The 27582-nt window shown below is 34.7% G+C and overlaps 1 protein-coding gene across 3 annotated transcripts in view; it reads left to right on the plus strand.

The window, feature by feature from the left end:
• The first annotated feature begins 221 nt into the window (after positions 1-221).
• The window catches only part of ANKRD12 (ankyrin repeat domain 12), an 85658-nt gene continuing 58297 nt past the window's right edge, over positions 222-27582 (plus strand). Inside the window, exons 1-4 of one of the 3 annotated variants that reach the window (XR_003005778.1) lie at positions 222-1441; positions 12806-12953; positions 20518-20586; positions 24778-24924. Coding sequence is in view for 2 of the 3 variants with exons in the window: in XM_024763941.1 (XP_024619709.1) it covers positions 1355-1441; positions 12806-12953; positions 20518-20586; positions 24778-24924 (451 nt within the window). In the remaining variant the exon portion in view is untranslated. The remainder of the gene's footprint in view (positions 1442-12805; positions 12954-20517; positions 20587-24777; positions 24925-27582) is intronic. The other 2 variants (XM_024763941.1, XM_024763943.1) reach the window with 2 other exon arrangements.

Here is a 27582-nt window from a genome sequence, read left to right on the forward strand (position 1 = left end):
AACTGTGGCAGTTTTTTTTTGTGTTGCAGTATACTCTAATGTGGCTACATTCAGATTAATATAAACTAGTTTTAATAATTTATCAATTGTCTCAGTTCATTTAAGGGTTTTTTGGTTTTGTTTCTATTGAAACCAAACAGATTTTAAAGCACCAGTAGAACAATTTGAAGAATATAGATTTTACTAATTTTCTGTTCAGGATGTCTGAGTTTTAATAATTCATATAGGTCCTAGAATATAGCTTACTTATATCTATGGTACCCATTTATAGGAAATTTATAGCATGAAGTAGTTAAAATTAGGCTTGTCAGTCATTGTGCTTCTTGTTGTGGCCCAGGTCCTGTTCCTGTTGGCCAGCAGCCTGTCTAGCCCAGTGCTGTGCAGTAGAGCTTCCTGGGGTCGTAGAGTAGATAATGGTGCAGACTACACAGATGCACTATGTAGTGTGGTACCAACTTTAATTAATTTAACTTTCAACAACCATGTGTGACTAATAGGTCATCAGACAGCAACACAGGTCTAGCCTCATGGCTACCCCTTTTATATATAAAACCCACATTTTGGAATTTTTTCTGGATCTCTCAAGCAAAAACTTCTAGAAGAAAAAAAAAGAGCTTGTAAGAGGCTCTTTGACCTATTAAATCAGCTTGTAGAGGAGACAGAAGGCTAAACAAGTTGGAAAGAAAATGATATGTAAAGTGATAATTACAGTATAGTATGATAAGGATTAAATCAGTGAATAGGTTGATAAAGTGACGGAATACCTGGGGATGTCTGGGGGTTCAGTGAATGAAAATAAACCACTCTGGGGATTTTAAGTAGTAAGGGCTTAATTTAGCTTAAAATAGAATTCGTTGTAAAATTACTGATCACACCTATCAAGTTCATGGTTGAGTCTTTAGGAATAATTTCCAGACCAATGCAGAACTACCAGAGAATCTGTTAGGAGCTCCTGCCACTGGAGCCATGCTGGGTGGGGTGACAAACACTTTGCCTCCACTTGGACTGCTGCTGGTTACCCAGAAAGCTGGAGGTTAGGTACTAGTCTAGAGAAGATGGGAAGAAATATAAAAGTAGTTCCCTTTTCAGTGACAAGCTGAATGGACTTGAGCAAGAGAACTTTAATTAGAAGCTCAAATTGTTAAATGAAAACTTACTTTAGGCTAGGATAGCCTCTCTGAGGAAATAAATTATCTTATAGAGACATGGAAGAAACCAAATTGCACTAATTGTGGTACATAAACTTTAAGTAGATTTTATTGCATACGTATACAAATAATCCTTATATATCCATTCTTTGCAGATCCAGGATGAGAAGACTGATAAAAGAAGAAGCTAGTTGAACAGCTATAAGATGCCCAAATCTGGGTTCACAAAACCAGTGCAGAGTGAAAATTCTGACAGTGACAGCAATATGGTAGAAAAACCATATGGAAGAAAGGTATATGATTATGCTAAAGATTTGTTGACTCTTTGGAAATTGTAAAAAAGACTCCTGATTTAGTATTTTTATTTATTTATTAAAAACTTTTCTAATTGTAACTTTTATTTATTTTGTTTTACTTTATTTTATTTTATTTTATTTTACCAACACCCAGTGGCTGTGGGATCTTAGTTCCTTGACCAGGGATTGAACCCGGCCCTTGGCAATGAACATTCAGAGTCCTAACCACTAGGCCACCAGGGAATTCCCATGATTTCATATTTTTAGTAACTGCTCATAAAATAAAAAGCCGTATGGATGCCAGATCCTGGGAGTGAGATTGTTTTTCATTCCCTAAAATAACAAAATTACCAAGATCACACAGTTACTTGAGAAATGATCATGAGGCTGGGGATCCAAGACCTCACAATCATTTGTCATTTCTTCCCCCTGACCCCTGGTACTGAAACACACATACACAGTAGCCATTCACTTTTCCATGTCTATAACTTTGGATAAATTTACATAACTTTTCCAAACTCAGTATATCTCTCTGTAATAGAGGACAACAGTACTTTATAGAATTGTGACAGTGAAATGACTTAAGTATTATACTTAATACAATGCTTGGTATATAGTAAGTGCTCAATAAATGTTAGCCATTTTTGTTGTTTATTATTAGTCATTGCCAATGACCCATGATTCTGCCCTTTTACATCTATCCTTCTTCATTACTATTTAGTTTAGACCCTCAAAACCTTTATTTAGACTTCTGTAGTTGTCTCCTAAGTGGTCTCACTATCCCTAGTCTCTGCTTTATCTAGTTAGTTTTACACATTATCTTTGAATTTTTCTTTCTTTGGATTTTTCTTTTTTTTCTTTTATGTTCTTTTCTTCCTATAAGCCATTTTCTTGTTGAAGGACATCTGAAATGTTTCCAGTTTTTGGCTAATATGAATAAAGAGTCTGAACATTCATGTAGGATCTTTTTTGAACAGCTTTATTGAGGTGTAATTTGTATACCATAAAATTCATCCACTTAGTGTAAAATTCAGGGATTTTTAGTAAGTTTATAGAGTTGTGCAACCATCATCACAATACAGTTTAGACCATTTCCATCATTGTTAAAAGATCCTTAAATGCCCATTTGCAGTGTGTCCCTGTTCCCACCCCAAAGTCCAAGCAACCCCAAATCTGCTTTCAAAATCAACACGTAAGTTTTTAACTTCGTTCTTTTCAAAAATTCTTTTGGCTATTAAGGGTCATTTGCATTTCCATATAAATGTTGGGATTAGCTTGTCAGTTTCCACAAAAAAAAAGCCTGCTGAAATTTTTATAGGGATTTTATAGAATCAGTAGATCACTTTGAGTAGTATGTCATCTTAACATGTCTTCCAGTCCATCACCACAGAATATCTCTCCATTTATTTAGATTTTCAATTTCCCTGACCAATGCTTTGTAGTTTTCAGTGTACAAATCTTGTACTTTTATTGTTAAATTATTAATATTTTATTCTTTCTGATGCCATTATAGATAATTTCATTTAGGATTTTTCACTGCTGGTATATAGAAATGCAAATATTTTTGTATACTGATCTTATATCCTGTGACCTTACTGAACTCATTTATTCTAAAAGTTTGTGGATTCCTTAGGATTTTCTACATATGGGATTATGTCATCTGCTTATAGACATAATTTAACTTCTTTTCCAGTATGAATACTTTTATTTCCTTTTCTTGCCTGATTGCACTGGCAGTCTTTGCTTTTGATTGCAGTGTTTAATCCACTCACATTTCATGTAATTATTGACAAGGTTAGATTTATATCTGCCATTTTGCACTTTGTTCTTATGTTTCAGGTCTTTTTTTCTCTCCCGTCTTTGCTGCCTTTTTTTAAAAACTATTTTTCAGTGTACTATTTAAATTTCTATGATTTTTTAAAACTATGTTGCTTAAATTATATTCTTAAAATGTTGATCTAGGGATTATAATGTGCATGCTAATTACTAGAGGTTAATATTGACTTAAATCCAGTATAATACAGCAACTTTGCTCCAGTATAGCTCTGTTACCTTCCCTTCCTTTGTGTTCTCTGTGTAGTATAGAGTATATCTACATTTGTTATTAACTCAACAACAGAATGTTACAATTATCATTTTATACAGTCTTATTTTTAAAGAAATAAGAGAATTAAAGAGAAATATATATTTATACAGTTCTTTGTTTTTACCTACAGATTTACCAATTTTGACACTCTTAATTTCTTCCTGTGAATTCAGGTTACTGTCTAGTGTCATTTCCTTACAATCTATAAGAATTTTCCTTAGTATTTACTGTAAGACGGGTCTTCAGCTGTGATTTCTCTCAGTGTTCATTGATCTAAGAATATCTTGATTTTGCCATTTTTAAAAAACAGGTTTTTTGAGATATAATTCACATACCATACAATTTACTCATTAAAAATGTAAAATTCAGTAGTTTTTAGTATATTTACAGAGTTGTGCAATCACCACCTCTGTCAATTTTAGGACATTTTCACATGAAAAAGAAGCCCTATGTACCCATTAGCAGTTACTCCCCATTCTGTCCCCAAACCCCACAGCCCTAGATAGCAAATAAATCTACTTTTTGTCTCTATAGATTTTCCTATTCTGGATATTTCATATAAATGGAATTCTACAGTATGTGGTCATTCATGACTGTTTGCCTTTATTTTGTTGGGTATAGAATTCTTATTTGACTTTTCCTTTTAGTAGATTGTCATCCCACTTCTTTCTTGCTTTAAGTGTTTCTGATGAGAAGTCAGCCGTTAATTGTGATGAATTTTTTTTTCGTTGCTGTTTTCTCTTTTGTTTGACTGTAATGTGTTTAGGATCCCTTTGCAATTATTCTACCTGGGGTTTTTTGAGTTACTTGGATCTGTAGATTAATAGTTTTCATGAAATTTGGGGTGTTGAATTTACTGATTTTTTTGTTTGTTTTTGCCATCTCACATCTGCTGTTGAGCATACCTAATACATTTTCAGTCACTTTACTTTTCAAATCCAGTATTTCTTTGTAATTGTTCTTTATTCATATTCTCTGTTTAAGTCATTGTTGTCATACTTTAATTCTTTAAACATTGTTTTCTTCCTCCCTCTCTCCCCTCCCTTCCTTCCTCTTTATAGACTTTGCCAAACCTATCTTGGCCCACTCAGAGAAGTTTCTCTTGAATACATTTTTCCTTGCTTTCCCAGCTGCCGTAATTTTTATTGAAAACTGGACAGTTTAGGTCATATAGCAGCTCTGGATTCTCATTATTTCCCACCTAACAGTTGTAACTGTTCCTAGTTTTTTGTTTGTTTGCCTTTAGTAAAATGTCAGGTTTTGCAGTGTTTGTTACTTTGTCACAACCACTGGTGTCTAGGTTTTTGGGGGTTTTGTTTGTTTGTTTAGTCTTGCTTTACTAGGGGTTGCTCCATACCTACGTGGATTAGTTAGCAACCATTGGTTGGTCAGGCGTTGTGCTCAAACGTGAGCCAGTAAGCCTTACCATGAGCCAGTAAGGCTTCCACCTTCCACTGATAGATATACATGTGTGTTGGGGAGTGTGCTCAATGTTCAGGCATTTTTCAGGTAAGCCCTAGCATTTACTTTCTGTCGGGCTCACCCAGGAGTTCCCTCATGTGTGCAGGCTCCTCGTTGACTAAGGATGGTGTAGAGAGCTTGGGCCCTTGTAGACCTCCCCAGTGTGTGCACACAGTCTCCCTGTCAGTGAGTGAGGGGTCTGTGCAGAGCTTAGCCCTTCTCAGGTCTTCCCCACATACTTACCCTGTCTGCCAGGGATGAGTGCCAGGGATGAGTGGCTGTCTTATCTAGTGCCCCCGTGGCTCTCTGATTTCTGCAATCGCCCTGTTAAATTTCTGGCTTGTCTACTGGCTGTTGCTCCCCCACAGTGGGACCACAGCCGTAGGCTAATAGAACTATGGGGTTTTTTTCCACTCCATTCCTTTCCTACCCTGCTTGCTATTTTTATCAACGGAGTGACTGGATGGTGGGGTTTTGGCCTTCTGTGTCAATTCAAGTTGACTCTTTGGCAGCAAAGATGCTGGTTTTCATTGCCAGCCCCACCCTGGAACTACTTCATGCAAACTAAGCATTAGCCAGGAAATGAGAACAACCCCAGGCAAGAATGCCGAAGACAATCACTCTTCTTATCCGTAGTTCAGCAGTTTTTCTTATTGAAAATGCTTCTCAATTTGTTGTTTTTGTTCGATTTCTAGAGCCTTGAAATGGTGGTTTTCGACAGTTTGTCCAGGTTTATAGTTATTCCTTGGAGAGATAAGTTGCCAGTATCTTCATTGTACTATAGACAGAAGTTTCCCCAAATATATTTTAATGTGCCAAATCTTAAGGAGCGTGAGTTCACTAATTTATTCATTTTATTCAACAAACCTTACATGGGATGCTTATTGTGTTGTGTGCCTCTCCTATGACCCTTGAAATAAAACAGTGATTGGTGGGACTTCCCTGGTGGTCCAGTGGTTAAGACTCTGCGCTTCCACTTCAGGGGGCATGTGTATAATCCCTGCTGTGCGGGGAACTAAGATCCTGCATGCTGTGCTGTGCAGCAAAAAAAAAAAAAAAAACAGTGGTTAAGGCGTGGTCTAAATCTTTATGAAGACTCTTAAGTAATTGCTCTATCTCTGTGTCTGAAGTGTTTTGGTCTCAGGACCCCTTGATACTTTTTAGCATAACTGAGGAGGCTAAAGGGCTTTTCTGTGTGTGGGTAAAAAAAAAAAAAAAAAAAAAACAGTGGTTAAGGCGTGGTCTAAATCTTTATGAAGACTCTTAAGTAATTGCTCTATCTCTGTGTCTGAAGTGTTTTGGTCTCAGGACCCCTTGATACTTTTTAGCATAACTGAGGAGGCTAAAGGGCTTTTCTGTGTGTGGGTATGTCTGTTGACGTTTACACAATCAGAAATTAAAACTGAGAAAAAATTAAAATTTATTAATTGGTTTTAAAAAACAGTATAAGTGTTACATGTTAATAATATATTTTTATGAAACACAACTGTATATTCCAAGACAGTATCGGTGAGAAGAGTGTCATTGGTTTTGCAAATATCTTTAATGTGTGGCTTAACAGGAAGATAGCCAGATGCTCATCTCCTTCTGCAATCCGGATGTTCAGATATCTCTTGTCACGTAATCTCAAGGCTCAAATACACATTCTTTAGAGAATGAGAGAGAAAGATACACTAACATCTTAGTGTTATTGTGAGCATATTTCTGACTTCGCATTTCCCCTGAAATGGTCTCAGGGACCATACTTTGTTCACACTAATGAAAGTATTTGAGTGTACAATGATGGGGCAAAGGAGAGAAGCAGTCAGTTCTAGGATGTTCAGGGGTGGTCTCACAGTGGAAAAGATACCTAATCTGGATTCTCAAGTATGTGACTAGCAGGAAAATGAGAGTAAAGAGTAGACTTAAGCAGGAGATGTAAAAAAGACAAGAATCTGTTAAAGTAATGCATGCAGAGTTAGGATGTAGCCTGTGAAGGGTGGAGGGTAGGAGATAAGCATTAGACAGGGGCCAGTTCATTATGGCCTTGTGTTCCTTGCTAAAGATCTTGAAATTTATCCTGTAGCCAGTGAGCCAGAAGGGAAGGGCCATGGCAGAAGCCAGTTAGAGTATTATTTAAAAATCCAAGCAGAAGGCAGTGTGGGCAGTGGCTGTGGGGATAGAAGTGGCAGATCTAAAAGATATTGAATTACTGAAACTTGTGTATGTATAGAAAAAGTTGTCTGGGTCCACTCTGAAGTTGATTGGACTATTCCCTGAGAGGGCACTCAGGAAAAGGGACAGGTTGTTTGAAGAAGAATGTGTTTGGTTTGTACTTGTTGAATTCAGTTGATCATCGGAGCATTCAATAGAAGTATCTAGTTAGATATGCGTCTAGTGGTAAGAACAGCTAGACTGGAAATAATTGTATGAGGATTTGTGGAAAAGTGATCTATAGGTATTGAGATGTCACCTAAAGAGAGTGGGGCAAGAATGGAGGAGAGCATACCCTGAGGAATTCAGATATTTTAGGAGTCAGGAGAGGGGGAGCAAGGAGGACAGAGAGAGAAGCAGAAGTTACACGGCAAAGAGTGGCGAGGGGGTCTGTATGACAAATGCTGCAACAGTTAATAGGAAAGACCAGGCCATTGTCAGTAGAGATACCTTACAGTGACCTGGGTAAAGGGGACCTCAGTAGAGTTGTGGGGACAGAGTACAATGTGAGATTTGAGGAAAGAATTATAACTTTTATTTCTAAATGCTTAAATATAGTGAAGGTTGCATTTGTGAAATTACATGTGAGCTACTTGATGTCAGTTTTGGGATTTGAATTTATAAGGCTAAGGTTGTTGAAGCTTTTTTTCTTCTAGGTACTTCGTATTATTTTTTGAAGATTGCCACTAAATATGCAGTAGTCCTGACCATTGCCTTCATAACGGTGTGATTTCTTAAAACTATAGAGGCAAGCAAAAATCAAACACTTTTTACTAATTATTTCTATTAAAAATATTGCTTAGGTAAGTTAAGAATACTTATTAATCATTAGATTTATAAGATAAATAGGAAGAATAAACACAAACTATTAAATTCCTTAATTATTAAAAGTTGGCTTACCTAAAGGGATATATTTAACTGTTCTCAGTCTCAGTTTAATCATTCAGTGTTTTTTCTCAAGATCACACGTTTGTTCGGGTAATGGTCAAAAGCCCTTCTGAGGCAGTATGCGTGGTGCTTACTGCCATGCTTTGGGATTTCTGAGCAGCTTGACATCCAAAGCTGTTGTTAGAAGTAATTTTCTTTAGTTTTAAATAGATATTTGAACTGTTTATTTGCACCTTAAGAGAGGAAGAGCCATAAATTCCATTCCAAATTTCTTGCTTATAGACCATGTTACTACTGCTTCTTAGGACAAAATAAAGTTAGAAGAGAGGGAAGGAGAGAAGGCGGCATGACCATCTTATTCATTGATTTGTAAAGCATATTCTTAGGATTGTCTTTTCTTGGTGAGTGATTGGCCTTGAAACCAGCCTCTAGCTTCTGCTGAGTTTTTCCTTCCATAAAATTTTTAGAAATGAATATTATATAGCTGTTCTCTTATGTAAATACAGACCGTATTTACAGCTTAATATGACACAGACATTGCTGTTATAAGATTCTGAATTTAAAAATAACCTGAACCAAAGTTTAATTTTTAAATGCATTTAAATAGACAATAATTTTAAATAATCCCATTCTATAGCAATATGCTTTTTATATAAAGTGCTTTTATTACCATGTTAAATATTACAATAGTCAGGGGTTCATCAAAAATGTCTCCTCAGAATTCTTCAAATATTTTATCCTTTCACTGCTAATCTGTGGGATTTTTTTCCCCATTGGTTTTAGTTTAAAATTTTTTTCCACTGACATTTTTAGCTATAAATTAGCTATAATTTGCAAAACAAAATCTTTCATCAATCATTTTCTGATAAGCTAAAACCCGGGTTAAATTCATAAAGTGTGAGAGAGTGGATGTTAATGGTCTACCTTTCTAAATAGCTCTGCCCTATCCTTTTCATCATCAATATAGTTCAGACCTTCATTATCTCCTATCCCCATGATAACTGAGAACTTTTCTTTTATTATTCAAGTAATGTAATAATGTTCATTACAGAGGAATTAGAAAATGTATATAAGAATAATGAAAATAGAAATTGCCTTGTCTGAGATGAAGCATCTGAGGTTTTACCCTACTTGCAAGCTAATTAGTTTCATGGATTATGGCAGAAGACATGAGACTCCTGGGTCAGATAGAGAGGAAAGCATTTTTTTCTCATAGCAATCGCTGTAGCCATATATCAGCATTTGTGCCTGTTCTCTGAGCCCTGTTTCTCACAAAGGGATGCAAAGAAGGCCAGGTGACAACTACATATACAGTGGATTGTATTATAGGAGAGGAATCCCAAATCTTTTTAATGGGCAATAAATCTACCTGACCTTTGCCCTAAAGGGAGAAATTATTTATTATACTGAACAGTGAACAGGTCTGATCTACCCTTTGCTCCAGAGGGAGACACTTTCTCTGTCTTCCAAGGCTATTCTCTATACAGATATCCTTGAAAAGATAGAATAAAGGGATTTAGTGCTTCTGCTTGCAAGATGTGCAGAAATGCAAGAAAGCTATAGAGAATTGTCTCCCAGCACACCTGTAATGCCATTACCCACAGATAGCCATTAACATTTTGGTTTATATACTTCAAGCGTTTTTTGGTTTTTTTTCTTTTTTCTTTTTTTCTAGGTAAATTTTTACCTTATTTTTTTCTATCTTGAGTTGGTAAAGGCTACCAGCACATTGTTTAATATCAGCAGTGATAGAGGATCATTCTTGTCTTGCCATTAATACTTTCATTGCTATGTATGATAGCTGTTGTAGGTTATTGAAAGAAAATCATTAATATAAATGAAAAAGACTTAAACTATTTTAAAATAAAAAAAGTCTGACTCTGTTAGGTTTATTACGTCATGGATATGAAAGAAGAATGTGCCAGTGATTCTCTCCTGAATTGACAAGAGTATTTATACCATTTGATGATATAGAAATTTTAAGACAATCAGAAATAGCTATTTCTTTTGAAAGTTACTTTCCCCATATCTGAAAATAATTTTTATTGTTAAGATTCTTACAAAAACACTTTGTTCAGGTAACACTTTTAAGGGCAATTTTATTTTACAGAGAACAGAACAAGTTGGTAGCAGGAATGAATATTCACGCTAATCACCATATTGCACAGGAGAGCATGATTGATAAATTCTTGGGAACATTTTTCATTTAACATATTAGATTGGTTTTTCTTGTTTTATGGCACAGAACAGTATCTTTACTCACACAAGTGCAAGGGAGAAGGGACATCCTAATGTTTTTCTTAATTCTTTTTTTAATAACAAAGATTTGTATTTCTAAGGAAAATCTCTAGAACTTTGTTGGCTAACCATTTTACTAATCATGCCTTTTTGTTTCTGATTCTTTGACATCTGGGACCTCAGTGACCCTGGGGAGACTGCCCTTCCCAGGGCTACTCAGTTCCCAGAGATAGTAAACAATTTATGTGTGACCACACCTTTCATATGCAAACCAACTAATCCAGGGTCCATCCCCAACCACCAACTATATCCAGCTCTCACACTCTGGGCCACTATCCCCCTGCCCTAATAACAGTCACACCGGAACCAGGTACCAGACAGCTAGAGAAACAACACCTATACCCTAGAGTCTGCTGAAATTATGCAAACTAGCCAACCCTAAACCTGCTTGCTCTGCCTTGCCTTTTTCTTCCTGTGGAAACCGCAATAAAAGCTTTGACTCACATTTCCTTCCCCTCTCTCTGCTTCCTGAACCTCCTAGGTGCTTCCCCCGGTGGCACCTCATGGTGCGGCATGCCTCCTCTTCTTGGGAGCTGTGAGTAACAAACTCTCTTTTCAATGGCAGCGATCTCTTGATCTGTTGGCCTCACTATACCAGAATAATAATAAAATCGACGTTTTAAAACAACCTTATAAGCAAAAGGCATGCCTGTGAAGCTCCATTTCATTAGCAGAAGTAAGAAAACAGCTTAAGAGGATTTTCCTTTACACCTGGGAAATAAATACTTTTATTCTTCACTAATCTTTACCAGTTAAGATATAAGGAAGTCACATTCTCTTCCTAATTTGCTAATAGGTTTATCAAGAATGAATGTAGGGTCTATTTAGATGTTATTGTCACCTATTAACATCACAATAAGATTTTTCCTTTTGATATAATGAATTGTCTTGAGGTTTTCTAATAATGAACTATTCTTATATTCTTTGGGTGAATCCTGCTTGATTATGATATATTATCTTTCTAAGGCACTAACTTTGATGGGACAGTTTATTTAGGATAGTTTATTGTTTCATTTATTTCATAAGCAATTTAGGTATAATTTCTATCTTGAACCCTTCTTAGGTATTAGTTTTATTTCACACTTGTAAAATGGATTGGGTATCTTCTAATCTTATATCTGTGTTGTAGTATTGTTTATATGAAATGGGAAATATATTTTCCCTGAATTTTTAATTTAAAACCTCTCATAAAATCTTCTGGAATAGGTACCCTTTTTAGACATAAACTCTTTGGCTATAGATTTATTGTTTTCTATGATCATTGGTCTATTCAGGTTTTCTGTTTCTTTCATGAGCCAGTGTTTGGTAATGCATGTTTTCCAAGAAAATAATCCATTTTTCCAGTCCTTAAAATTGTAATTGTATAAAAATGAATACAGTATTCTTTTGTAACTTTTTAATATCCCCTCTGGAATTGTATTTTAGGTCTCAATCCCAGTCTTTTTTTTTTTCCTGTTTTTTTTTTCCCTCTTCACATTTTCATGATTAGACTCACTAAAAGCTTTATTATATTGCTCTTTTTTGTGTGTGTGGTACACGGGCCTCTCACTGTTGTGACCTATCCCGTCGCGCAGGCTCCAAACGCGCAGGCTCAGCGGCCATGGCTCACGGGCCCAGCCACTCCGCGGCATGTGGGATCCTCCCTGACCGGGGCACGAACCCGTGTCCCCTGCATAGGCAGGCGGACTCTCAACCACTGCGCCACCAGGGAAGCCCTATATTGCTCTTTCTGAATCATCTTTTCGTTGATAAATTCTACTTTTTAAAAAAATTAAGTATTTTTTTTATGCCCCTTCTTCCCGCTCTTCCTTCCTTTATTTTCTGGCTTGGGTCGAAAGCTCGTGTCTTCTGCAGTCTGAGTCTACTCATTTTCTTCTGAAAATCTCTATGGTTATGATGTCTGTCATTTATTATCATAGTTTTATGCTCACCTGCTAGGTGATATGGCTTAGTTCTTAGTATCTAGCATGTTTTTCCAAAGGAGTTTTCATAGCCCAGTTAGATGTGCTGTATGTACCAATTCAGATGTTGGATCATAAGAGTGAACTTGGTAATTGCTGTAGGCATGAGGGTAGGATACTTTATCTAAATGAGTGGACACATGGAATTAATAAAATACAATCTGCTTAATTCAATCTAGACTGCTTTTTCTGATTTATATATTTGTTTATTGGTGATGATGTCTATCTTAGACATAGAGTTCCATTATATTCAAGATATTTTGTTTTATTGTTATTTTAAAATTATATTACTAAGTAAAAGGGAATATGAAATAAGTTAGAAAACACATTATGATTGTTGAAAGTGGGCCTTAAGGACATTGAGGACAACGATGGTTTGTAGTAATACTCTTTCTACTTTATATAAAGTATTTTTAATACTGTATTGCTCAGCTAATATTGTTATAAGTTTATTCATATTTAATTTTTTAATAGAGTAAAGACAAGATTGCATCCTATAGCAAAACTCCAAAAATTGATCGGAGTGATGTGGGCAAGGAGATGAAAGAGAAATCGTCCATGAAACGTAAACTTCCTTTTACCATCAGCCCATCAAGAAATGAAGAACGAGATTCAGACACAGGTAGGAAATTTTGTTGTTTTCTGGTAAAATCATAACCCTTCTTTCACTGTGATTTTCTTTCTCATTCCTTGTTCACTGCATTTTAGAGAGAAATATTTGTATTTCAGAATTTCAGGTTTATCATTGGGGCAGAAATTCATATATTCCTCACTCAAATTTGATTTCTATCATAGATAAAAGCAATTAGCTTTTTTTCTCAGTCTCAGTGTTTATCACAAATTTCTTACCACTTTAAGAACTTAATTTCTTGGGGAGCATTTCAGTGATGAAAATTTACTTAGTAATATGGAGCATTGATACGGTAGATTTGAGAAAAAGCTGTTGAGTTTTTGTGAACAAATTATTGAACCCACCAAAGAAAAAAAGTTTAGGCATTTTAGTTTCAGAAATGAATCAGAAATATGTCCCTTTCAAAAAAAAGAAGAAAAATATTGAGGCTTCCTAAGCCCAGTTCATAGTACTTTTTTCCTCAAAACTTTTGCTATGTCAAGAATTATACTTGACATCAGTAAATCCCAGTTATTTGTAATAGATTAAAACCTTATTACCACTATCTAATAAATTACTAGGTTGTATTTTAGCCCCGAACTAATCGTTTCTTGAAACTAATATAAACTTGAATGTTCGTTATATGTTTATCATAATTATTTTAGCCCCTGAATGAAGTATTGGTAATGAACTGTTCTTAAGAATGTTTTAGTTTCACTCAAAGAAAATCCGTGTTACATGCTAAATTTATGTACAGAGATCATATCCTACTTTTATCTTTCTAGCCATCTTAATCATCAGTATGGGAATGATCTTGACTCCAGAATCTGTGAAAATAGACTTTTTGAAAGACTATTTTCAAAAGACTAGACTTTGGAAACTCCTTGTGCTAATCTTTAGAAAATACTTAATTTTAGTATACACTGTTAGTAAGTAGGTTTCCTTTTGTATATTTGGCTGTTTCTCTTTGCTTGAACTAAAAATTTTTCTTAAACGCTTACGACAGTTTTAAACTTTGAAGATTGCTCTTTTTTTGAGTGATTAAGAAATTTTTGTTCATTTTAAGTCACACTGTCTTCTTCTAGAGGTTCAGAATCTTTCTTTCTTTTTTTTTGAAGCTTGACTCTCCTTTTTTTTTTTTTTTTTTTTTTTTTTTTTTTGCGGTACGCGGGCCTCTCACTGTTGTGGCCTCTCCCGTTGCGGAGCACAGGCTCCGCGGCCACGGCTCACAAGCCTCCCGGACCGGGGCACGAACCCATGTCCCCTGCATCGGCAGGCGGACTCTCAACCACTGCGCCATCAGGGAAGCCCTTGACTCTCCTTATTTTTACAAATTGTTCTCAAGGTATTACTAGGTCACTTAGCTGAGAAGAAGGTGCTTCTGTGCCTTTGAATATACAAGATTTAACTTGTCTCATACTCTCTCCTTAGAAACCCTTTTGCTAGTCATTTTTAAAGTACTTACATTAACCAGGTTTTGTTTTCCAGTGACAGTGATAATCCTACTAGTAGTTTGAAGAAGGGACTTAGAAATAAGGTTTCAAAATAATACACTTCCCATGAGAACCTTTCTTTGTTATTAGATCCAGTGGGTTATTTGTCTTTTATTTAGTGTAAAATAAAGACTTAGGAAGACATGAACTTTAGGCACTGAATAAACATAGTCTAATTCATATTTTATTGATTGGATTATATGCTTATCCCCTGCTACAGTCTTTCCACTATTTGAATTTAGTGGGACATTGCAGCCCTCTCTAAGACTGTTTCGTAAAACAAACTCTTATTTTATTTTATTTTTTTTGAAAAGGTCACATGGCTAACATTAAATGAGATTTTGATGGATTTAAACATGTATATCTATATTTTTGGTAGGCTGAATTTATAAATTTTAGTAAATAACAGGTGAAGGCTTTAGTTTTGCACGCACACACATACACACACATCCAAAGCATTAAGAAGAATTTCTCCAGGCCCAAGGCAAAACGTCTTATTTTCATAATTTTAAAAGAAGAGTCCAGAGTACCATTAACTGATATTTTCCATATGAAAGATAGTTATAGCACCAAACCCCGTATTTGACATTGATCTTTTTAAAATTTTAAATCATTAGCTGAAACCATATAGAATAAACTATAAAAGGGAGAAATATTTATAACATATATGACAACCCTTATCTTAATATAATTAGTAATTAAAGTTCTCTTAAATGTGAAGAGAAAAATACAGAAATGGGAGAATGGACAAAAGATACAAGCAAGTAGTTCAGAACAACAGAATTACGGTTGGTGAAGAAATATATGAAATGTATTAATAGTGCTCAAAGAAATAGAGTTTACAATGATTAACAAAACTGTCGTTGGCTTAAATCATACAAACTGGTCACTGGTTTGAAATAGGAACTTGCTTTAGTTTGTCTAAGTTATGGAACTACCTTGTTGAAGGTAGATATAACAGCATATGTTAAAAACTAAAAGTTTGTTAACATTTGATTTATTCTTTTGTCATTTATTCTGTATAAATAATTATTGATGAGAGTAAAAATTATCTTCAAGTATATTTCTCTCAGCTTTCTTTATAATAGAAAAAAACAAAACAGGAAAAGATTGTCAAGAAATATAGGATTTGTTAAATTATGGTAAATCCAATGAAGAAATATGATCTTTTATTCTTAAAAATAACATTGCAGAGGAATAAACTGTATGGAAATATGTTCACAGTATACAAAGTAAAAATGTAGGTTATGAAATAATATGTACTGTTTGCATTATGTCATATTCTTTATATTTGTATGCATATGCACACAGGACATACATTAACACACATACAGAAAGATAAGATTGTTTAAATATAAAGACTGTTTCATTGTAGAACTAAGCCTAAACCTAGTGGGTTTATTAAAGGTCCTGAACAAAAATGTAAATATTATAAGCCCTGACTTAGGTGAAAAATAAAAGAATAGGGAGTGGGGAATAAGGAGAAAATGCCAAGAGTGCTACTCAACTCATCATCTCTCATAGCAAGGGATTAACTGAAATTAATTAGTCTGAAACTGAAATATGTTTTTAATCTTTCAAACTTTTAATCTTTCATTTAAAATTTTACCTATATGTTTATATATGTGTGTGTTTATACTTCAGTATATGGTATCTCTTATAGAGAAGAGCAATTCCTTTAGTTTATTTTCTTTTTATGTTGGGTTAAACTAAAGTTAATCTTTCAGATTTTTATTTAAATATAGCACATATGTATGATATTTTCTTATTCTTACATAAGTTGATTTTTCTCTCTCTCTCTCTCTCTCTCTACTAGTTCCTCTGTCTTTATATACATTTAGAAGGATGCTTGGCATGATGTTCATGAGATGTTAACATTTTGTTTCCAGGATTTGGGATGATTTGTTACTTTCTTCTTTGTATTCTTTATATGCCTTGCATTTTTAAAATAATAAGCATACATTATTTTTATAAAACACGGTCATTTTTTTTTAAGACATTCATATTGTCCAAGGAAGATTCAGTGGTCCTCAAAATCAGCAGTAATGCCATCAACCGGCTGAGTCATTCCTAGTCTTCGTTTTGAGATACCCTAGTGTGTCTTAAACTTTCCAAATTCTCAATTATTTAATGTTTATTAATTTTTTAAAAGATAACACTTTCTAGAAAAGAAATTCAGATAAAGTTTTGGGGAAAATTACAGCATAATTCAAAGTCATGCCAGTGAGTTCTTATAGCTGTATCATAATACTGTTCATTTCAGCAAATCTCCAGCATATCTGCTTATATCATTCCAGTGTCAATCCCACATTGTCCTATCCTATTAGAGAATTCCTATAAATTTTGTCCCATGAAATGTTGAGGCCAATCTGTACAATGACTCATTGAACCTATGGAAGCAACTACTTCTTATCTAGAAGACAAATTATTTCTTACAGCTACTGCATCAGCTTGCTTTATCACCTACTTTTAGCTTTTACTTTTAATCTTTCCTAGTCTAGAATCCTGACCAGATAAGTTATTGTAGTTATAACAGAGGGAAATCATAGCATAGTGTTTATCATCAGAAGCTTTGGAGTCTGACAGACCATTGTTGAGTCCTTGCTCAGCCACCTACTAGCCCTGGCCAGATTAGTTGAGTTCCTTGTAAGTTCCCATTTTCTCATCTATAAAAGTGCATATAATACCAACTTCAGAAAATTGTGACCTCTAAGTGACATATCATGTAAAATCAGTTTGCGATACATTAATTAAAACAGAAAACTAATACTGGCTTAAATAGATAGAGATTTTTTTTCATCTAATGCGGTTAAGACCAGGCATAGGCAGTCCAGAGTTGGTATAGCAGTTCAGTAACACCGTCAGGGACTGAGCTCTTTTCATCTTTCTATTCTGCTACCCTTAGCTCATACGTAGCCTTTGTCCTTAAGCATTTTGCCTTATAGTCACAGGATATATCCTTCCTGGGCAGAAAAGAGGAGAGGAAGGACCAAAGACAGAGGTATCTTTCTCCCAGAGAGACTTTTGCCTTTTTACTCATGAAACAACCTCCCTAGAAACTTTTGCCTGCACCTCAACTGGTTAGGCTCCCCTAGTTGCTGGGGAGTCTGAAAAGTCAAATATTTTTGAGCTGGACATACTGTCACCCTGATCAAAATTGGAGTATTCCTAGTGAGGGGAGAATGAATATTGAGTAGGCACCTTATAATACTGTTACTGTATATAAAATTTTTGACATAGTAATTAATAACTGATAACTGCTATTACCTTTAAGTTATTAATGTTTCTACCTAAGGGAACTTTTTTCCTACACTATCCGTCATAAAATCGTACTTATTTTCTTTCAAGGACTAATGGCATCCAAAGGATGCCATGACAATCCCTTAACTTGAAAGTACTGAGCAGTTATCTTGAGGCTACACATGAGTGAATCTCTTCTTAGCCTCCAAAGTAAATTTGCAATTATTTTGTTGTGAGTAATGCCATAGAGCGTCTTTGCAGATTGTATTTTTATTATACTCTGAATTTTTTCTGTCTTATTCATTCCCAAGAGTAGGTTTACAGGGTTAAAAGGGTAAAACATTTCTATAACGTTTCTTCAAAATAGTTATACATAGTTATAAAGGCTCCAGCGTTTTTATGTTCTTTAATCTCAAATAACATCATGGCACTTGTTTTTCTTTAGGTTTGATAGCTCTAAGTACCTATAGGGATAAACCAGTGGTACTTCATTTTAGTTTGCATGTTTAGATAAGTAAAAAAAATACAACATTCTTTACTTTTTAAAAAATACTTGTTTTTTCTTAATAGGCATTATTTATTTCCTTACTGATTTTTTTTCTTGTGGCATTAAGTAATATGTAAATAAATGTGGTAGGAGAAAATGTAAAGAGACACAATATGATCTGTTCCCAAAGTCCGTGGTCGCAGTTGTAGAGTATGTTCAAATGTTTTGAACTAAATCTCTGCCAGCCAGCCGTAGAAGGCCTACTTTCCCGAGGCTTTGGATGCCATTAAAGGATTTACCCTATTTAATGACACAAGCAAATTTGGAGAGGAAAACATTTTTAAAAAAAGAAAACACATGTAATTTTTCTGGTAACTGTGTTAAAGTAGCAGATAAAATTAGTGCTTTGCTTAATAAGGATAGTCCTCTTTTGATGCTCTTTGTGGTGATTATTTATTATAGATTTACTCCGTCCCTTTCCCTGATATTTTATTATAAAAATTTTCAGACGTAGTACACACTCTTAAAATCATACTTGATATTTTTCTTATTCTCTTGCAATCCAGAACAGAATATTAACTTAAAAAGATGGCTTGTACAACAAGGATTTACTTTATAGTACAGGAACTATATTCAATATCTTGTAATAACCTATAATGGAAATAATCTGAAAAATACATATATATATAATGAATCGCTTTGCTGTACACCTGAAACCAACACAGTATTGTAAATCAACTATACTTCAATTGAAACAAAAAAGATGGCTTTTAAAATATAGGTATTGCTTGTCTTGCCTCGCTGCAAAGAACATATCAGGGAGAGAGAATTGCTCTGCCTGGCACTCAGTGTTTTACAAAAACCTCGTAGATAACAATAGTCTCATTATGGTCTAGTCTCAGTATAGCACTGAAGGAAGAAGTAGTTGAGTAAAAGGACAGGATATGGAAGCTTTTAATTTTCTAGCTCCTTAATTAAATCTTTATAAGAATACACATGCAAACGCCCCAAAAGTAAACATACTTATTTGAGTAAAAGCCAAAAGGGTGTGTGGAGTCTGGATGGATTAATTACTTCCAAAGAAAGGTTTGGAGAAACTACTTCCTTATATTAATGAATATAATTGAAAGTTTATTTTATCCACTATTCTTTCATCTGTCACAGTCATATGATCTGCTTTCAATAATCCATTTAAAAAAAAATAATAATAATCCATTTAATTCGATCTGTTGGTGCAACTTATTAGTTGCCCCTTTTTCTTTGCTTTGCAACCTATGGAGGCCTTTTAAAATGTTTGCTTATCTTTAAATGAAATGACAAATATTCTTCATAGAATTCTTCTAGTTGCTAACTTAATGGGTTAAATTTTGAAATATAAGTGTTTATTGAAAGGCTTGTAATTCAGTCCATTTACCCACTTGCTCTAGAATTGGTCTAAATATTATTTTATTAGCGATTTCCCCTTTGATTGAGTAAGACTTCTCATCACTAAACTTTTAGGCTTATCTCTAAATTTTTCAAATACTATGTTTAGGAGTTACTTGTTCTCTAAATTGGTTTTTTTTCCAACACTTTTGTTTCCTTACACCTAACAACTCATGAATAATGTCTATAATGATCATCCTGGAAAGAAGACCATAAGCCAATAAATTGAGAATGTGAAGATCAGAATAACATTATGTTGAGTTAAAACAGCATATTGTTTGTAAGTAAAGTTATTTGCTCTGGCCATACTGCCAGAAGTCAGTTCTCTAATTTATTGAGTTGTTAGGTAGCATTCCATATTCTTAGCTGATAAACTTTGTTTTGATTTAAGCTACTTTCTTTCTAAGATGTCTTTTGTAGTGGTCAGTAATAATTCATGTTATTTGAAATGTTTATAAATTGTAGAAAGGTCCGTGGTCTACAATGATACTGTAGTCCGAAATGTTCTATTGTCTTCTGAATAGTTTTGGCACTCATAGAACAAAAAGAATGATGCAAGTCCACTATTCAAGTTTTCTAAAGACAAATTCTAAACAGAAAAACGTGATAAGAGTACTGCCTCTTTTATCATTATTCAGAGATTGAAAAAATATATCCTCAAAAGAGATGATATGTTTTAATAAGCAGCCTCAGTAATAACTATTATTGCAAACTACGTGGTTGACTTTTTCAACTTTAAGATCAAAGAAACTGAAATCTTAGGTATTGGCCAAATCTGTGTTTGAAATATACTTTTGGCTTTACCTTAAAAATTATCTTTTGGAAAAACAATGATACATCATTGTGGTCTTTTGAAAAATGTTGGTTTGTTGAATTCTGCATTTCCCTTCGTATGCTTTTTTCTTTTCTCCTGTCTCTTCTTATTCTGTAGATTCAGATCCAGGACATACAAGTGAAAATTGGGGGGAGAGACTTATGTCTTCTTACAGGACATACTCAGGTAATTAGATTATCAGGGGCTCCTGTTTAGCCAGTGGTTTCTGTCACATTTATAATTAACTATTGTACTATAAGTAACTTATTTTCAAACCAGTATATAGGTATCTGTGGTTGAATAAGTGAACTATATGAGTGACACAAGATTTTCCAGTCTTCATTTGAGATCTCCAGTGCATCATGTCCAAGACATGCTCTGTGTGAACGTTACAAGCAGGACTCCTGCACACAGCCACTCAGGTGTGCAACGCAACCTGGGGGCACCATTCATGTAGAAGAGTGTGAAAGTCACCGCCTTGGAGTTGTGCCGTGCAGCAACGCCTGTGGGAAGGTGCCCAGGGTCCTTAGTGTCTTAGCTGTATGCCCATCACACAGTGTTACCATGTGTAGTGATTTTGATAGACAGTGTCATCTTCCTCTTCAAACATGCAGTGTTTTTTTAAAAACACATGTAAAATTTTTCAGTTGACCTCTTAAGTGTATTGACTTTGCTGCCCCTGTTGAATTTAAAAGTAGATTAAAACACCAGGTTTCCTGGAGAAATGCCATTAAAGAGTAAATGTATCCCCTAGTATGTGAAAACTGAATTAGTTAAGTGTTTTGATTATCTTTGTTTTCAGTTTTTAATGAGCTTACATTCTTATGTCTGAACTTTTTAAATGTAAAATATAGTTCAGTCCCTGAATGTCCAGTTTTTAGCATATGACATTTAACTCTAAAAGCTGAAATAAAATTTGTTTCTGATACACCTTGTATTCATTTAAAAAATTTGTGGGGTTGGTATAGAACCAAATAATTATTATTAAAATTATGCTGAAAGCTGTTAATTGAGCTGATGAGTCAGTAATACTTAGTTATCAAAATTTTGGGGTGGGAGGCAAGTTTACAATCTGCCTTAAATTGAACAGACCTACACTTTCTGTGGAATTAGGTGTACTTTTCTAAAGTGGGGCTCCTAAGTACCAAGGTGCACCTGAAAGAGCTGTATGTAGTGAAGCCATCCATGGTCTGAGGATCATTGCTGGAAATCAGAAGATATAAGCACCCACCTGTCAAAGATTGTGTAGATACTTCACAACCAGAGAGTAATTGGCAACATTTTTCCTCAGAATTGAAGTATATATACATTCTAAATGTAATTGATTTAATTATGTTCATCTGTATTTGAATTGTAGCTTCCATTCTTTCATGCCTTGTACAGTGACTGCTTTGTGGGAAAATGTCGTAGTTTTTGAGACACTAATAGGCTTATGAGCTAGTTCCCCAAGAAAAACAATTTTGTCTCTTCTCCTTAATATACTTAATTGGGATGTGACAATGTTGAGCTTTCTGTTTATTCTGACAAGACCTGGAAAGAAAGCACTGATTTTCAGGATTATAAGACTGAGACATCTCTATAATTCTAAAGATCCTCTGAACCGTGAAATAAAGAATATTGGATTGTTGAAAAGTCCATATCTGTTTTCCTTTAGTCTTAAGTGAATCACCTGGATTTTTCTTTAAAAATCTCTTAAGGTGGCTGAGTGGAATTTCAAATCTATTAGTATAGATTGAGTATATGTGTCAGTATTCCTGTGTTTAAATTTTAAAATTCTGATCTGTCATTCAAACAAATAAGTACGTATTTCAGATACTGAAATTTGAAAAAGTACCTAACTTTTTCTAATATTATCGTATATGATCGTTTTTTACTTATGACAGGCCAGAGGAAACAAGTTCTTCACAGGATAGATCCCAGATAGTCAGATTTGAATGCTTTCAACTCACACTTTGGGACATACTAATCTAAGATTTATGATTTTGAAGAATGGTATATAGTTATCTCTAACCTAGCTATCTTGCACCAGCTCCTGTTCAGTTACCTTCTTTTCCAGTCTCATGTAAAGCATGAACTCAGACAAATGGCTAAGGTAACTCAGAAAAAATAGAGTTCATATTGAATGCTAGTATCTAATTTGAATTTTTGCTTGAATATTTGGAGTATATCCAATTTGTTTGTTCTTTTCCAAAATGTAGTAATTATATGTTTGCTCATTTGGCAGCATGGAATTTTAATAATGAATTCATAAGTGTCTCACTTTCTTCAGTAAACTGAGTGTATATCACTTTAGAGCATATTCTTTTTTTTCTTCTTTTTAGGAGGTCATTACAGATGTAGAGGAACACAACTGATTTTTGCTTTTAATCTTAATCTCACTGAATTTCCTTTTTTTTTTTTTTAAATTTTTTGGCTGCTCCTGCGTAGCATGCAGGATCTTAGTTCTCTGACCAGGTATCCAGCCTGCACCCCCTGCAGTGGAAGTGCAGAGTCTTAACCACTGGACCGCCAGGGAAGTCCTAGAGCATATTCTTCTTAAAAGATTGTATTAAAATGCAGTTAATATCAAAAATCAATAGTTTTGCAAATGAGAAAATAAAAGACAAAATTTTAGGAAGTATTTTAAGGATAGATACTGTGTATTTTTAATTTTACTTCTTCCAGTTACTAAACTACTTTTTTTCCTTAAAACAACTTTTCTACTTTCTTTAAAACTTTCACACTGTTAAATATTTTAATTTTGGACGAGAAGTACATTCATTATATTTAAAGATTTGTTATTCAGTTGGAAAACTATTGAAATAACAATTGTGGTTTCTCATTAAATCAGAGAACCAAAGCATACAGAATGTTATTAGGAGAGAGTATATGTTTCAGAAAAAAACAGGCTTCTCCAAAAGACATATTTAGGGCTTTATAATACATTTAGTACATTGGGTGAAACACTGTGCTGAAACTGGCTTTATACGAATTGGATCATTAATGACAATGAAATGAGAAATAAGAAAATAATCTATTAGAACTATTAATAAAAGCTGACATTAAAAATCTTGAAATTTTTTGTTTCTGTTATGTAAAATTTTGCAAATATCAACAAAACGGACATTTTAGGAGCTGTTGCATTTTGAGTGATTTGTGGGCAGCAGAGTTTAAACATTAGGACCTCTAATTTTTCTAGGTCATTAGGATGCCAGTTTATCCTAATTAACTAAGTGGTACACTGCAAGTTTTTATGTCTTAAATTATAGTACGGTAATATTTAAATAATATCAAATTTTATTAGTTTCTTGAAAATTTTACCAGATCAATAAATGCTTATCTCCTGGAGTAGTCTAGCTGCTGGCCACATCTGCCTGAGAAAAACCACAATATTGACCACTTAGCCTTCTCTTCTTCCACTCATTTTTGCTGTTTTACATTTATTTAAAATTTTTACAAATTTATTTAATTTTGTAGCCCCTCTTTATATAACAAACCTGGATCAGTAAATCCCAGATATTGGTACAGGGTTTCCCAAGAAATAAATGCCTAGACAGTTAATAGGCAGCTCATCTCACAGGGCCACTTGAATTAATTTCCCAGAAAAGTCCTAAAGGAAGGAAGGAACAGACACCTGTATTTCTTTGACCTGTGGAATCCAGTTCCATCTGAATTTTCTGTCACTTAATGGGGAATGCTGGCTCCATTGCCAGAGATTTGCCAAATAGCTAAATCTGAGAGCTGACTTTATGATGGATCAAATCTCTTTGAAAAATCTTAGACATTTTTGAATCTTTTCAGGATCTCTATTAACCATCCCCGGCCCCTTACCACACACATATAGAATCTTTAATTTGCTCAGTTTTAGCTCATTAATACTGTTCCATGTTCAGCTGTCCTATGACTAAAATAAAGTGATTTGGTGTTTTTTTTTCAATAATTACTCCGTGTGATGTGCTTTGTGTTAAACACCTCCTTAGAAGATTGTACAGATTATTAGTGGAATTAGGGAGGTAATATGAAGGAACGTTGCTATATAAACTTATCAATAATAGAATAAAATTATAATGAATGAAAGAGACATTTCAAAGATGTAAAACTAAGGAATGTTTGAAGTGTTATTTAATAGAACAAATCATTAAAAATTTTACTAGTACTAAATTTCCGAATGTTATTAATTTTCTGAAAATTACACAAGACTATTTTTTTCAAAGCATTCAGGAAGAAAATTGCTTATATAATAAAGGCCTAGTGCCCTTTTGTCTGCCTATTGCAAGTTCCTCTGTGACCCTTGTTTCTCATAAACATGTATCGTCTATTTTTAAGAAGTCTCCTTATGTTTTACTTTTGAGTGCTTACATTTGTTTCAGATTCTTACATATTTATTAATAATTCCAGAGAAAGAAGGTCCAGAAAAGAAGAAAACAAAAAAGGAAGCTGGAAATAAGAAGTCCACTCCAGTTAGCATTCTTTTTGGTTATCCACTCTCAGAGCGAAAGCAGATGGCACTTCTTATGCAGATGACAGCAAGAGACAACAGTCCAGGTGACACCATCATCGAGTTCTTGTGTGTTCATAGTTTTCCTCACACTGTAGCTTTGTCTTGACAATTTGTTTTTTATAATGACTGTCTTTGGACTTATTTTTACTTTATTTATTGATTGATTTTTGGCTGCGTTGGGTCTTCATTGCTGTGTGCAGGCTTTCTCTAGTTGCAGCGAGTGGAGGCTACTCTTTGTTGTGATGTGTGGCCTTCTCATTGTGGTGGCTTATCTTGCTGCAGAGCACGGGCTCTACGCACACGGGCTTCAGTAGTTGTGGCTCACGGGCTCTAGAGTGCAGGCTCAGTAGTTGTGGCACATGGGCTTAGTTGCTCCACGGCATGTGGGATCTTCCCCAACCAGGGATCGAACCCATGTCCCCTGCATTGGCAGGCAGATTCTTAACCACTGTGCCACCAGGGAAGTCCTTGACAATTATTTTTAACTACTTTAAATGTTTATCCTTTCTTGGATTTAATCAGTTTCTTATAACATAAGTTTGCAATTTTACATTTACTTGTGTGACAATTGTTTATGTCTGTATCATCCGCTAGATGAAAAGCTATACACGGGCAGGGACCTTTGCACTTAGTGGACGTTCAGTGAATATTTGTCAACTAAAATGAGTACAGTTGACACCTGAACAACAGAGGTTTGAACTGAGTGGGTCCACATATATGCAGATTTTTTTCCATAGTGAATACTGTACTACTGCGTAATCCGTGGTTGGTTGAATTTGCACATGCAGAACCGTGGATATGGAGGGCCAACTGTAGGTTGCACACGGATTTTCAAATGTGGGGAGGGTGGGTGCCTCTAATCCCCGAGTTGTTCTGGGGTCAGCTGTAATTTAGAATTGGGTCAGTCAACATGAGAAATCTGTTGCAAAACTGTGTGTGCTTTTACCTTACTGCAGAAATTTTTACCCCAGTTTCTGTAAAGCTGCTTCTGGGTTTATAGCTTACTTTTCAGTTCATTAGCACACTGCTGTAAGCTGGTAATCTTATCACATACTTTTAGAAGAGTGTAATTCATGTTTTAGTGTTTAAGATCTGCTAAAATTTATTTTAAAAGGAAGAATATCTGCAGTATACTATGTAAATTTATTTCATATTTCATTTCACACTTCCAGTTAAGATGTTGTGCTACTTGTGTGTGTGTGTTTATTCAAGTAGTTTGCCCTCCAGAAATGATTAAAGATGGCTCACCAGCAGGATGAAAATGAAGAAGGAACAAACCAACTTGCTAACTTATTAAAAGGGGTTTAAAAAGTAGATAAAGCCCAGACAGCTGGACTGAGATAGTTATTACTACTGAGTATTGAATTTAGCTATGCATTCTGGTAGCTCACAACACAAAAATTTCAAGTTGTATAGTTCTCATTGACCAATACAAGAAGAAAGTAAATCACTTTTCTCTAGAGAAAAAAAATTTTTTGTTTTGGCTCTGACTTCAAGGCATCTTTTTATATAAGACTTTGGGTAACATAACAGCCTGTTGAAATGCATTGAAAAGGACACAGTTTTTCTAGTGAACTTTTCCAGTGTTAGCTCTTTTTTTAAAAAATGGGACAACTTGGTAAAATTCTTAGAGTTTCTGTATGTCATAGTTTCCACTAAACATGAGTGTATCTATATCTTTCACTAATAAAAACACTTTAGGGCTTTCTGCTTTTTTAAGTAGGGCATGTTGTTTTGGTTATTCTTCTGCCTTTCCACCCACAACTGGGGAAAGAGTGTGGCCAAATTAAAGTTGTTTACAGTGTTAAACTTTAAATGTTTCTGTAAAATGTTGACTTTGAGTCGGACTTAATAGTTAGATGGGAAGACTTATTTTTTAAAACTGTTTTTTTAATACTATGAACCTCTATCCATAGAGTAAATTAAAGAATTAATACAGTAAGGCAAAAAAGCTAAAGTCCTCCCTCATTTCCAATGATCTCCCCCCTTGAGAGGCGAGCACTATTAACAGTTTATTTTCTAGAAAATTTCTAGATATAAACATGCAAACATATATCTTTTGTTGCTGTCCATTTTTAAATATAAATAAGATTAATACTGTAATACTGTTCTGCAGTTGGTTCTTTTCATTTAAAGGGTACATCAGTCATCTTTATTAATATATGTAGAACTAGAGTGGAGAGCTTTTGAAATAACCTGTTTGCCATCTTATAGATATGCTTGGAGTTTAGGGTTCATTGCTTTATCCATTACATGATTCGTTTTCCATGTTTTTGTTTATTCTGATTGCCATTATGGATAGTACTACTGTTATTTTGTCTGTGTGTATATTATTTTGGAATGGCTAAGAAAATTTTATATGAATTAATTCCTTTCAAGTTGTTTGAATTTTAAAATGTCCTTTTGTTTTTAAGAAGTTCAACCACTAATTTTCTAAATAAATAACTTGACTATAAATATTATAATAAGAATCATGGGGCTTCCCTGGTGGCGCAGTGGTTGAGAGTCTGCCTGCCGATGCAGGGGACACGGGTTCGTGCCCCGGTCTGGGAAGATCCCACATGCCATGGAGCGGCTGCCTCCGTGAGCCATGGCCGCTGAGCCTGCGCGTCCGGAGCCTGTGCTCCACAACGGGAGAGGCCACAACAGTGAGAGGCCCGCGTAACGCAAAAAAAAAAAAAAAAAAAAAAAAAAAAAAAAAC

Source organism: Neophocaena asiaeorientalis, unplaced genomic scaffold, assembly GCF_003031525.2.
Source record: "Neophocaena asiaeorientalis asiaeorientalis breed wild unplaced genomic scaffold, Neophocaena_asiaeorientalis_V1.1 scaffold110, whole genome shotgun sequence".
Lineage (NCBI taxonomy): Eukaryota > Metazoa > Chordata > Mammalia > Artiodactyla > Phocoenidae > Neophocaena > Neophocaena asiaeorientalis.